Source organism: Eutrigla gurnardus (genome assembly GCF_963514095.1).
Source record: "Eutrigla gurnardus genome assembly, chromosome: 4".
NCBI classification, from domain to species: Eukaryota; Metazoa; Chordata; class Actinopteri; order Perciformes; family Triglidae; genus Eutrigla; species Eutrigla gurnardus.
Window position 1 is genome coordinate 26,267,325 of NC_139918.1, and position 13,689 is coordinate 26,281,013.

A 13,689-nucleotide genomic window follows, 5' to 3' on the forward strand; every position below is an offset into this window, starting at 1 on the left:
CCTCCGTAGACCGGATCAAAGCGACCCCCCCTCCTCCTTCCACTGTTCACACCTGAGCCAAATGAACAAAGCGCCCCCTCCCGCAGCGGACATTTGCACCTCTGGAGACCCGCAAATCCGGTTTTGGTCCCCGCACAGACGCGACTGTCTGCGCGGCTGGATATCAAGGTCGTCGTCGCTCTGGTCACGTGGTGTGAACTCTGGAGGAGCAGGTTCAGATGTTTTAAAAGGTTTAAGGCTCAATCAAAGCAACTGCAGCTATTAATGAAATGTGGTGGAGTAAAAAAAGAGGAACATTTATGTTTAAGTAGCTCAAAGTGGGAATACTTATGTAGTATATGACATATGGTGTGGCTCCTTGAGGTAGAGCTCATTTAAACTTTGTTGATCGTTTATCATATGTTCTGTTTGAACAATCTGCAAAGTAACTGATAGCTGTCACCCTGAAATGTAGGCCAAGTAGTGGTGGAAGTACACAAAAGTACTACAAGTAGGCTAAAAAAAGTACAGACATCCTATATAGGCTACTCAAGTAGAAGTAAAAAGTACAGACTCTGATATAAGTAAGAAAGTATCACTTTGAAGGATAAAAAGTATGACGTAAAAAGTATCACTTTGAAGGATACAAATGTACTCAAAAGTATGACGTAAAAAGTATCACTTTGAAGGATACAAATGTACTCAAAAGTATGACGTAAAAAGTATCACTTTGAAGGATACAAATGTACTCAAAAGTATCACTTTGAAGAAACTTTCTACAGGGTGTTTTTTTCTTTGCAGCAATAACTGAATCTTCCGTCGTATTAATAATACAGTTAAAAAAAATCAAATGCATTAAAATGTAAGTAACAAGCCTGTTCTGTAAATGTGAGGAGTAGAAAGTACAGATATTTCTTTTAAAATGTAGTGGAGTAAAAGATAAAACAATATATATCAAAAATAAATACTCAAGTCATGACAATCCTACGTAAGTACAGCAACAAAGTATTTGTACTACTTGCTTTTTTGACACCAGAGTTGAAAGCCAGATAAAAAAGTGCTAAACTATGATGCTCACTGTGTTAATCCTTTTTCTCGTCATTTCACCAAAGATCTTCTCAGAACGTGTGAGAAACGACACTCTGACATCACGGGAACCCCGGAGGAGCCGTCCGACTAGAAAAGGATTAACAGCGTGTGTGTGTGAGAGGCCCTCACCGGGGCCACAGAGGTCAGAGGTCACGCCTGAAGAGAGTGGAGACAATCTAATGTGTGACTCCTGGTTATGTACAGACTTTTACAAGTGGGTCATTACTCACATGCACAGCTATTTTTAATTCCAATGTATGAAATCCACACACGGAGAGTAATATACGATATAAATAGGGAAACTGCGAACTTCACACAAAGCAACGCTGTCGAATAAAGAGACTACTTCCATGACGGAGCTCAGTTATTTTAAAACTAGCGTCTAGTGGAGTTATAAAATCCATTTGTCGACTCGGCCTATATAAGGAGCGAGTGGATTACTCATTTCACACCTCACAAATGCCTACGATGTGCTAAAGTGTTCTTGGAGAGAAAAGAGAGTGTGTACACACAAAAGGCCCACAATTGCAGAGTAATAACTAATATCGAGGAAACAGCCGTAGGTGGGAGTGTAGTGGGATCCTCGTGTCTGTGCTTGAAATGTGGCATTTATTTCCCTAGAAGTAGCACGAGTAGAATATAAAAGTTTAAAAAAAAAGGATATTTATTGAAAATCTTAGGCAAAAATCAGATGAGGTAGCCTACTAACAAACAAACAAAACACTTATAAATACAACGTTAGAAAGAAAATCCTACATACAAAATAACTTACACACACATCTAACAATGCATTTCTAGTGGGACAGCCAACTTCTACACATTCCATTCATATTCAACAAGTAAATATTTACATATGCATTCACCCCTTCACTGAAGGCAGGCCAATACACTTCCACACGGAGACCCTTGCATGTCTGTGACCTCTGCAAAAACAGATTTTAATTACAAACTTTATTTATTAAATACCTTTAGTTTAATTGTAGTCCCCCCCCCCAAAAAAAATAATTACACAAACAGCTTCTCAGAGGACTTTGAACAAGTCGTGTATCGAGCCCTACCTTCACAAAAACATCCTAAAACAGAGCACTAAATCATCTAGTGTAGTTTAAAGCATGCTATTCTGTGTGTGTGTTTTTAATGGTCTACCAAGGCCTCCACATTGACTTGGAGTAAGTCGACAAGCTCAATACATCCTGGCTGTCAGCTTCCTCCGAGGAGGACACGTGACTCTGCTCCGAGTCCGTCTCGTCCAGGTCGGAGCAGCAGAGGTCGTCGGTGGAGGTGGTGGAGGGCGCCGGGGACACCGGGGAGGAGGCCGGGGACGCCGGCCACTCTGCCGCCGCAGCAGCAGCGTCCGGCGGCGGCGGCAGCAGCATCCGGAGGCGGTCCTCGTCGTTCAGGGGCATGCTCTCCAGGAGGTGGTTCAGCAGCTCCGCGGCGACCGTGGGGTCGATCCCGGGGCTGCTGGACACGAACGTGTGCACGTCGTGCATACACTGGATGTAGCCGGCGGCGAACCGCTCGCAGGCCTCCCGGTTCACGGCGTCCACTTCTACGGAGAGCGAGAGATTTCAAATTTAAATAAAACAACCGTTAAACTAACCTATATGGCTTGTGATTGGCGGGAGCCCCGGCTGAAGATGCACGCGCGCACCTGTGGCCGCAGCACAGTTGATTAGAATATTAATGCGCTAACCGTCAACAAAAAAGAAGAGCCATTATCTTTGTTCGGGGGAGTGGGGACGTACAAGTTTAATTATTATGTTTAAGTTAACAGTAAAGTATTTTAACGGTTGTTTTAATGACGTACTCCTCCAGTAAATGTAAATACACGACGTTTACCTTGAGCCCGGTTCAGCAGGATGCTCTCCACCCGTTTCACTGTCATCTCCAGCACTTCGGCGTTCTCCATTTTTGATTGTAACTGCAGCAAACAAAAACAAGAAAAGCGTAAGTAACAAGCGCGGGCAAACACACAAAGCTAGCTAAACCAAGACACCAAAATGTAGTTAACAACTCTAGATTGAAGGGGCCTATCTCTCTCGTACGTCTGCTTCCGCCGTGAGAACTCGGAGTTCTTGTAAACTTTCATTGATGCGAGCTCTTCTTTTCTTCTCGACCAGAGGTTTCCTCGTCTGCAAAAACAATGGAGGGTTTACACTTTTTGTTTTTTTTTAGTCGGTTAGCAACGGAGTCGAAACAAGTCGTTACCGGTATTAAGTGTTCAAATGGCCACTCACCTTTCTGTCAGATTTGGTTATTCCCCCGCGGTTGTCACCTCTGTCCGTTCCGTCTGTGTTGTTACGGATGGGGGCCATGTTGTTTATAAAAAAAAAAAAGTGTAAACCGGGGCTGGAAGGGGATGGCGTGTAATCCCAGAGAGCCGTTACAGTTTGTGAATGGGGGGTGGTCGGGGGTGTGTGGGACGGACAGATGGCCGGGTCGATTCCCAGCGACCAACAAAGCTCGCAGGAAAGACTCCCTTAATGCGGCTCCTAGGGGGCAACGTACGAGGTATATATGACGGGTCATTTACATATGAATAGGTTACGCGACGCATCGAGGGCGCGCAAACGCTCGTACCCGCCCGCCAGTGGTCATGTTAGCTTTTTGTGCCCCCCAAAAAACGTACAGCGTTGCAGATTCAAACCGCGAATCACCTGACATTCAACCAGAGATTATTTCAGGATGTCAAAATCAACAATGCAACATTGATAACCCTCTTAAAACCTGGTGTTTACATCACATTTTGGGTTGTCTATACAATAATACTTAATTGTGCTTAACGGGGGCCTGATGTCGACATTCGTGGACACTTGCAAAAACTACATCATGTCAAAAGATGCTTCGTTTTTATGGTATCAGGTCCCAATTAGCCCAAATAGCAAAGAGAAATTAAAAATGCATACCAAAAAAGAAGCTCAGGTATTAGGTTAATGTTAATATTCTTAAATACTCTTTTTAATCAATGACCCCCCCATATATGTGGCAATTCTCACATTGCGTCATTAGTCAGCTGGGCCCTATTTCATGCTTTCATGCTGATTGTGAGCCATCAGTCCAGCTATGAGGATAGGCTAGTGCTCCACTCTCTCATGTAAACAAGTAATGTAAATTGGACGATGTGAGACATTTGTCAAGTACATTGCTCTTACAAGATTTTAAAGGGCCTATCGGAATTAAACAAGCAAGCCGCCCTAACCCTGAATGCATTTGGAAGTTTTCATGAAATGCTTCCCCTTGCTTCTTGTGGTGTAATTTCCAAATAGAGCTTTTTAACTCAAACATGTGTGTATGTATATAGTGAGTCATGTGGACACACTGTCATGGCTATACACACATGATGACGAGAGCAGCATTGCATGTCTGATAATTTGCATGTGTTGATGTAGTTTGCTTCACAGTGATCCACCTTTTTAAACCTTTATTACTTCAGTACATAACTGATAGTCTGGCTGACTGAATTTATAAAAGTAACAAAAAATAATAATAATTAGACCTGGTAATCTGACCATGACATTTAAAAGTTTAATTCATGATTCATTAGTCGTAGATCAGAGTTTGTAATAAATAATATTATTTTATAAACACAAATACATTTGGAACCACTGTGACCTATTTTTTTTAAATGTCATTGCATTAAACTATACATGAAATATTCAAATTCAAGGTACACCTTGTACTGTGGCACACATTGTACAGTACACCGTGTGCTGTATCTGTATTATACTACTGTATAATACAGCAATACCTTGCTGATGCCCACGTGCAAACCTTGGTTATTGCTATTGCTGTCGTGATTATCAGCAAGAATCACCTCGAGTCAACTTTATTGCAATCTAGCAGTTGATAGAGTTTGAAACATCCCTACATTTCCGGATGATAGTGCTGAGAACAGTTGAGAACAGGAGATGCAGCTTTAAATAAAACCCGGAAAGCACTACCATATCGGGCACTTCCCTTCAGAATAAAAGCACAATGTAGTCTAACATCGACACACAGTGGGTACACATCGTTAATCCCCCCTCCTAAACAGCCTTGAACATTCAAGTATATCTTTATGTTTAGGTAAGAGCCCACAAAGTGCGTGTTCCGTGTTATATTTACGTTTGAAGCCGGACGTGTACTCTTATTCTGACAGCGGCGAGGCGGCTTTTCCTTCCAGACCCACACAGTGCTTGTTCGTCAGAGAAGACGCTCTTCTGAGGTCACCGATCCCCGGGGGCGAGACTGCTCCGCCGCTATATAATCTCCCCGGCTCGGTGGATGAAAGCAGCGCACTAAACTCAGCTAACGAGACAAAGCAAACACACGCCGAGCTATCAAACATGGTGAAGATCACTTTCCAGCCGGTTTCGGCGCTGAAGCCCGACAACGAGCTCGATGGAGACAAGATCACGATACCTCAGTCTCACGTGAGTTGCACTCTTGTTTTTTTCTCTTGTTGTCTGGCATTTGTCTCCTGTCTTAATGCTCCTAAGTGCTCACGGTTGTTCTTTGCTGTAATGTTTAATTTACCTGTACATGCATGCATCACCACATCACTGTTGGTGGGATTTTACTTATGTATTATTTGTAATATATATATATTATATACACTTATTTATTTTAATACAACTGAATGCGTACAGAAAGAAAGTGTACTGCAGTTTATTATATTGATGGTTTAATAGGCCACTATTTATGTCCGGAAAAAAGGGCTTATTGTCCTGTTTTGCTATAACAACAAGGGGTAAGAGCCGTCATTGCAGGCAATCCTAGCCTGAGGATGTTGACATTACGTCACCTTGTTTGGCCAACGCGAAGACACACTGCAGATGGCTGTGTATGACACAATTACTCTGAATGGCTCATATAAGTAGAAGTATGCATATATACAAGTAGAAAAAAATCCCGTTTGTCAGTATAGTGTATATATATATATATATATATATATATATATATTTTTTTTTTTTTTTTGTCGAAATAAGATGATAACTAGATGTGCTCACTGCACCAGTCGCTGACGTCACGAAGCGTTATACCACGTGGATCCTGCAGGTGGCGCCCGAGAGTGCCTGTGATTTAAAAGTGGTCATCCAGCTATAATGTGTGTTGTGTGTACAAACAGTGGTCATGATCTCAAGGCATTTAGCCTTTTTCATTTCTCAAAATTTGCAACTTATTCCCTGAAACTTAACTTTTGAAGCATTTGGAATCTGATGAAACTGTTTTAGATAGGTAGGTAAATAGGTAGCTACCTGATGGATGGATGGATAGAGATAGATAGATAGATAGATAGATAGATAGATAGATAGATAGATAGATAGATAGATAGATGGGAGTATTGTTCATTTAAGTAACTTCCTTTTTAGATCTTATATTATCTTGGTCATGTTAGGTCTCTGAGATGGGATTGTACGACTAAACCTGAATTAAATGTTTAGGCTTGTCCAAATATGTCTAGTTTCTCTTCACCCTCCTTTATGGACCTCCCAGGAGTCCAACATAATTAGATATCTGGCACACAATAGCTGCACGCCTGTCTAAAACTCCTCACACTGTACACAATGACTACCACTTGATGACGCATCCGTCGCTTTTGCAAAGAAAATCTTTTCGTCTGTTTTTTTTTTTTACGTCAGAAGAATAATAGGACATGATCTAAAAGGCTGCATGGATTCTGATTGGCCGCGACAGCAGGCAAGGCGTCAGAGCCAATGTGTGTAGATCTATTAATATGCCCACCTCTGCTGAGGGACTCCTCCACGCAATTCTTCGATTCCCACCGAGGGTGCCAGGGAACTAACAAATATGGAGTGTGGAAGTAGGCTTCCGAGAATAGACCCAGTCGGCCACGTGCCGGCGTCTTCGTCAGAGCACAATCTGTTCTCCTTGCTTCCGCTCGCCATAGCAACAGTAGTAGGGAAAGGCAGCAGATTGACTGAGAGACCGTGGGTGGGCATCCGACATGACTATTTCCAGTCGGTGCCTCGTCTATCAGATCTCCTCGCTCGACTGACGACTTTCCTCCTGTCAGGATGAACTTTACACCGGATGGCATGGCAGTGTGAGAGGACTTCAGGTCTGCTGATACTCCATCCTAGACCTGGATAGGATTTATTTAAAGTTAACTATTAAGTGACTTTCCAATATTTCGCCCCCACATCTTATCCTCAAGTAGCTTCAGAGTTAAACATTTTTACAGGATTTTGTTGCCCTTCTTCATTTAAACTTAATTACACTTTTTGCCCATATTTTGTGGACAAATTGAGGTACTAAAGTTCACGATCTCTAACCAAACTGCTTCTTGTGTCTCCAGGAGCAGCTGGTTCTTCCTGTCCGGTCCAAGAAGCCGTTTCCAACCGGCCTCTGCTGCCTCACCTTTGGCCTGGTGGTCTTCATGTCAGGACTGGTGCTGGCCTCTATCTATGTCTATCGCTACTACTTTATACCTCAGGTCAGTTCACTCCACCTCCCATTTCTTACATGTTCTGAACCCATTTTTTTTTAAACACAAATGTATAAAGATATAATTTTAAAGTTACTGTCACATGCTAATGCGGCTCTATTTCTCCCCATCAGCAGATCCCAGAAGACAGCTTGTTTCACTGCCGGGTCGTCTACGAGGACTCCGTGTACGCTCCTCTGAGGGGCCGACAAGAGCTCGAGGAGAACGTCGGCATCTACCTGGACGACAACTACGAGCAGATCAGCGTACCCGTGCCACACTTCGGAGGCAGCGACCCTGCCGATATCATCCACGACTTTCAGAGGGTAGGTTCATCCGTCCATATGTTCACATTACGGTTTCCTGTTAGCGTTTCCCTCATAACTTAGTTTCTAACATTTGTTTTTTATCGATTTCAGGGCCTCACAGCTTATCATGACATCGCTTTGGACAAATGCTACGTCACAGAGCTGAACACGACCTTGGTGATGCCTCCGCGGAACCTGTGGGAGCTGCTCGTCAATGTCAAGGTGAGGCGCTCGCTGCGATGTCACAATCGGTGCTGGATGAGACACGCCGTCTTCCGGTGTGTAGTGTTCCTCCCACAAACTGCTCAACTGAGTGATTCATTTTGTGTTTGTGTCACAGAGAGGGACGTACCTTCCTCAGACGTACATCATCCAGGAGGAGATGATGGTGACGGGGAGGGTGAGGAACATGAGGCAGCTGGGCCCGTTCATCCACAGACTCTGCTACGGCAAAGAAACCTACCGCCTCAGACGCCGCAGCCAACGCAGACGTGAGTACACGATTCCCACTACCTTTTTTTTTTTTTTACTCGGGCATAAATCAGATGGTTAGATAACCAGCGACGGGTCACTTCTGCTATTCCATCGCCCTCTTCCCCAGCAACACTAGTGAGATGTTGAGGCGTGTGACCACGCAGAATTCAGATACAACCAGAACCAAATAGGGTCTTCCTAGAGTACATCTCCAGATATTGTGCCTTTTCAGTGTGAAATCCTCATCTGACAGCCTGATTGTGCTGTCAGAGTGTGTGTGTGGGCGCAGCAAGGGAACTTCCTGCCGAGTGACTCACTCGTAGTGCAGTGGACACGTCCACACACTACGGAGGAGGCAGTGATGCACTTCGGCGAGATCTCCATTTGTTTTGACGAGCGTAGGAGATGCGATGCGACAGGCTTGAGTACATATAGGGATGTGATTGGTGTAGAAATAGCATTGCAACCCTGCAAACCTCCACCTTTCTAAACGCTTCTTCTTTTTTCTCTCGCCTCCCAGGTATCGACAGGCGCGAGACGAAGAGGTGCCACAGCATTCGTCACTTCGAAAACACTTTTGTGGTCGAGACCGTCATCTGCGACCGGGTCTGACTCTGATGGTGGAAATCACAGCCATCCAACCCACGAAGCCAACGTCAAACCATACCTCTTGAATTCTTTAGGCTTTTAACTGCACTTTAAGAGTATTTGTTGTTTTTACTTTTCTTTTTTTGTCTCAAGTTGGAAATGTTCTTTTTATTGTACAATGTTAATGTCTTTTTTTTTTTTATCCAGTCTGTATATTTGGATGATGTTCTAAATGTGTTTATATATATCTGTAGCTTGTCAAGCTGTGCATACGATGTTAATGTGTGTCGGTTTGTTTTCATTTTCTTTTTGTTGCGTAGTAACCCGGTGCACTGTGGGGGATGGTGAGGATACTTGGTGCACTCATGTTAATATCTGTTTCTCGGTTGTTTGTTTGTTTTATTATTTAGTTTTAAATGTAAGAAAATGGCAAAAACATACCTCATATAGTTTAGACATTTCTTTGCTGGTTTGTATCATTAATGAACGGTGTATATAACTTTAATTGTTCCTAAGCAATATATACTGTAAATTGATTTTCTTCTGGATTTCATATTGCTACATGCATAGATTTTTATCTGAAATCGACTTGTTTTTGTGAATGACTTCTCTACGGTTTGTCTCTTTTTATTTCCTTTGGTATCACACTTTCCTACTCCTTGGATATAATGGCTTTAGACTGTAATTAGTAGCAGTGCTTTAGAGGGACAGAAGGAACCGTCGGCGATGCTATGCTTAATGTTAAGGATATGAAATATTTAGAAAGAAATGCTTTTTTTAGTTTAGATCACTTACTGTAGATGATATCAAAGGCTACAACTTTGTCTTGCTCTTCCTCCTTCACTTGGATTTTGCCTGTTGTCTTCAGCTCTCGCCAGTTCCCAACATTATAATCCCTAACGATGTTAATTCATCCCAAATTAAAAGAAGTTGGGTGTCTTTCTAATGTACGACTTGCATCAAATAAGCCTCTGTTGAGACACGTGCTCATATCCCATCCACCTCGATACTTTATTTCCTTGTACAGTCGATTCTTCTTGTAATATCTCGCTGCTTTAAGAATAAATGATAAAACAATTTATTCCTTTGAATGTCCCTCATTGTCGGTAAATCGTACACACCATGCATCTGTAAATTATGGGGGAGATTGTCTGAATATTTCAACATGTCAACGTTCTAAAAAGGCGTCTACATAAAGGGAAACAGCTAGCTGCCGTCTGTTCAGTTTCAGTTCTATTGTGGTTGGAAGCTCACTTTGAAATGAAAGGTCTCATTCAAGTAGTCGAGAAACATTTAGTTAATTAACCATTTCTTTAATTTCTTCATGTCATCAAGTCATAGAGCAGAACCATGCGTTATTAAAAAAAAAAACAGAACAGTCTACGTTCATCCACCCATGAAGAGCTTTGCCGTGATAAACGTGTCGTTGTGGGTTTCTGACTTTCTTTATTTGGCAACAGAACAACAGACAGACAATGTGAAGAACCTGCTTCATGGAAAAACAACGGACATGAAAACAGAAACGACTGAATCGACAGTAATATCGAAACTCAACAAAGAGGCTCATGCATGACGTGACAGTTTCAGGTTTCTGGTTTAAGAAGAGATTATTTTAGACAATAAAAACTGCATTAATATACACTAAGTCCCCCGATGCAGACTTCTAAACACCCTCCGCTGTTACCACAAGGTGACTCTGTTCAACAGACAGCGGCTCAATGCTCTGCATGTGCAACATTCACGTACTAACATCTAAACGGTCGGTAGCAGCTGGCGTTTAACAATCTTAATCCTATTATTGTACATTTGAAGCAACAGTAAAATATCAAACAAAAAGTACATATATTAATTTATGTATTTACAATGTCCTATAATATACATGGTGATGAGTCAGTTTACATTCCTAAAACATTCAGCACACATTAACACATATTTGCTTTTCAATCAAGGTAACTATGTGAAACGTATTAAATGTTATCCCCCCTGAACATTATGAATTTGCATCAATAAGGTCATAAATAATTTAATTTAAAATCTATTTGAGTAGAAAATGATTTACAGGATTGGCGCCTCACATCTTCACATCAAATACAAAAACATTAAAAATGTGAGAATACCCAGAATTTATAGGTTAAATTATTTAGTTATAATATTCCCAGTTCCTTATTGATCACTGATCGATTTAGTTACTTAATACAAGTAAGTAATATTTCTTAAATGTACTGGAGAACCAAACCAAGGAAATGCCAACAATGAATACAGTAATAAAATTATATAAGCATAATTTATCATGTCATTAAGCTAGAAATTATAACCTATTATTAATGAATAATAATCAATTACCTTTCATGTGTTTTCAGATTTCAACTGGTTGGAGTCTTGGATTTATTTGTGAAGGTAAGTGAATATTTGAATTCATATTTTAATTCATATGTGGGTCACATTCATTTACTTCAGTCTTTTTAATTTACTGGTTCAAGGTGGCTCATTATGTAAATCTGCATTTAAAACGAGAGCTAAATAAATTAGTTTTTACTTTTTACTACTTACTTTTAGTAATTTAGTATTTATTTTTCTGAAAACAGGCTCATAAAACCCTCTTTGGTTTTAATGCATTTGAGGGGAATCATCAATTTTACATTTTTATTATTAATATGATGTGAGATTAATTTAATTTTTCTAAAAAACAGCCCGTAGAAATGTATTTCATAGGGATACGTTTTACTCACATTTCAGAGTTGGCCCTTTCTCAGAGTATCTGTACTTTTGACACCTCTAGTACTGTCTTACAATAAGTTTCACAACTTAGATACTAACCGTATATATGGAACCAAATTTGTCCCCAGTGTGGTTGAGCTTCAATAGAGCTCCTTTGACTTGACTTCTTGAGCTCATACAGTTTCTCACGCGTGCCTTCGAAGCCACCTCACGAGCTCGTCCATGAATCTCGATATTAATAATTCACATCGTGGCACGTCGGTGGATTTCCCTTCACATCTTTCATTTTGGGCCTCCGAGGGTTACAGAGGCGTCTCACAGGCTTCCTGTCACTTTACTAAATCACCTATCAAAGCTCGTCGGATACTTTCCCCCCAGCCTTTTCTCTCAAGCGCTGTGGTTAAACCAGGTCAGACCTTTGGGAGATTACCTTTCAGTCTATGCAAAGCTTGCCTGATCAGCTATGGGAACCAATGCCAGCTCTCTTTTTTTTTCAGTTAACTGTTAAAAAAAACTCACAAATCCAGATCTGGTATTCGCCGGCCGCCGTCCCAGCTGGGAGCACATGTAGATCTGGTGTTCAGACCTCTGACGTGCTGAAGGTGGCTCTTCTTTGGCCACTCATTGATATCCTGAAGGTGTGTTTGGTGCTCCTCACCTCGTGAGCGATGAAGTAGTAGCACACGGCGTCCAGGCAGCAGCTGATGTTGGACAGGCACATGGCGGTCTGTATGAACAGGCTGATCCTGGTCTTGTTGCCACAGTCCTGAATCATTCCTTGGTGCACCTGCAATCATCAACATCAGTCATCCAGCCTGTCTACATCTTGGTTTTTAACTGAAAAAGCAGTGACTAACTGCTGTGGTTGTGCACGTTGCTATCAGGCTGTTTGAAGATGCTGTCTTTGTACATTTGCTTGCAAACCTGCAAAATGTATGTCTGCGGGATCTGCATAGCCTTTGTTGTGGCTGAATGGTCACGGATGCCACATTTAATACATACAATGCCTCACGACAGATTAAACCGTCTGTTAATTCAGCAGATTTTAGGTCAATTCTCTTGTTTGTAAATGAGATGTTTAGACATCACATCATCTTGTTAAATGTTTTATGGATGTCCTTTCCTTGTTGAGCCAATTTAAACATCTACAACGTAGCTGCTCTACTATAAAAATATGTATGCATGTCCAGAGCAGTTCCTACATGGACCTCTATTTGTTATCTACTGCCACTACTTTAGAGCTCAGTCTACATCACATGATGTGGCAGCGTGTCTCACCAGGAACTGCAGGAGGATGCCCAGGTGGCTGGGGGTGAAGGGCAGCAGGAAGGCACTCAGACTGCTGTAGATGATCTTCACACAGGCCCGGCTCTGGCCGCTGCGCTGCCCGGACCGCTGGAGCGCCCAGATGGTCTTGACTGAACAGTAAACCACCACCAGGGCGGGACCCAGGAACCCAAACACCAGCAGGCAGATGATCATCGGGGGGCTCCAGGCTTTCTTTGAAAACCCATGGAAGCAGTGGAAGTCCGTCTGCTCCTCGGCCCCCCTGAAGCGATAGATGTTCGGGGAGATGGCTGCCAGCATCAGCACCCAGACCCCCATGCAGGTCCCCAGAGCCGCCTTGGGTGAACGCAGTTGCTTGGCCCTGAACGGGTGACAGATAGCCACCCACCGGTCCACGGCTATACACATGATGGTGTAGGCGCTGCCATATATTCCAACAAAGTACAGGTTCTCCAAGACCATACAGAGAGGCTGGAGGTCGGCGGGCCAGTTGTGGGCGGTGGCGTGCATTTTGAAGGGGAGAGGAAAGAGGAGGAGCAGGTCCATCAGAGCCAGGCTGGTCATGTAGATGGTCGACTCGGTCCATTTACGCAGGAGCACGCAGAACACCAGGAGCGCCACGGTGTTGAGAATCACACCGGAGATGAAGATGGGTATGTAGATGACCGGCTCCAAATATTTCATCAGGTGGTCGACCCTTTCAAGGGAGCAGTTGCTTGTCATGCTGCTGCTGCTGTTAATGCTGCTGCTGTTAATGCTGCTGCTGCTGCTGTTAATGCTGCTGCTGCTGCAGCAAAGGGGAAATGGTTTGATTTG

At 42.6% G+C, this 13,689-nt stretch overlaps 3 protein-coding genes across 6 annotated transcripts in view; 1 reads left to right on the forward strand and 2 right to left on the reverse strand.

Moving 5' to 3' along the window:
• Positions 1-1,708: 1,708 nt before the first annotated feature.
• Positions 1,709-3,754, reverse strand: hes6 (hes family bHLH transcription factor 6). The gene is made up of 4 exons (XM_084008928.1): positions 3,309-3,754; positions 3,117-3,203; positions 2,911-2,992; positions 1,709-2,620 (listed from the first exon to the last, which is right to left on the reverse strand). The coding sequence occupies exons 1-4, from the start codon at positions 3,384-3,386 to the stop codon at positions 2,211-2,213; spliced, it is 657 nt and encodes a 218-aa protein (XP_083865054.1). The 5' UTR covers positions 3,387-3,754; the 3' UTR covers positions 1,709-2,210.
• A 1,527-nt stretch (positions 3,755-5,281) lies between these two features.
• Positions 5,282-9,944, forward strand: itm2cb (integral membrane protein 2Cb). 2 transcript variants are annotated; one of them, XM_084008927.1, is made up of 6 exons: positions 5,282-5,483; positions 7,370-7,507; positions 7,636-7,824; positions 7,918-8,028; positions 8,147-8,297; positions 8,801-9,944. In XM_084008927.1, exons 1-6 carry the CDS (start codon positions 5,397-5,399, stop codon positions 8,890-8,892), a joined length of 768 nt encoding a protein of 255 aa, XP_083865053.1. In that variant the 5' UTR covers positions 5,282-5,396; the 3' UTR covers positions 8,893-9,944. The 2 variants fall into 2 exon arrangements, with proteins under 2 accessions (XP_083865053.1, XP_083865052.1); XM_084008926.1 differs by having other exon boundaries at positions 5,285-5,483; positions 7,633-7,824.
• Positions 9,945-10,166: 222 nt separating this feature from the next.
• The window catches only part of LOC311012333 (G-protein coupled receptor 55), a 4,142-nt gene continuing 619 nt past the window's right edge, over positions 10,167-13,689 (reverse strand). Inside the window, exons 2-3 of one of the 3 annotated variants that reach the window (XM_084007740.1) lie at positions 12,865-13,660; positions 10,167-12,373 (exon numbers count right to left, since the gene is read on the reverse strand). In XM_084007740.1, the coding sequence (XP_083863866.1) occupies positions 12,167-12,373; positions 12,865-13,596 (939 nt within the window). In that variant the 5' untranslated portion in view covers positions 13,597-13,660 and the 3' untranslated portion in view covers positions 10,167-12,166. Of the gene's footprint in view, positions 12,374-12,864 lie in introns of all 3 variants that reach the window. The other 2 variants (XM_084007741.1, XM_084007739.1) reach the window with 2 other exon arrangements.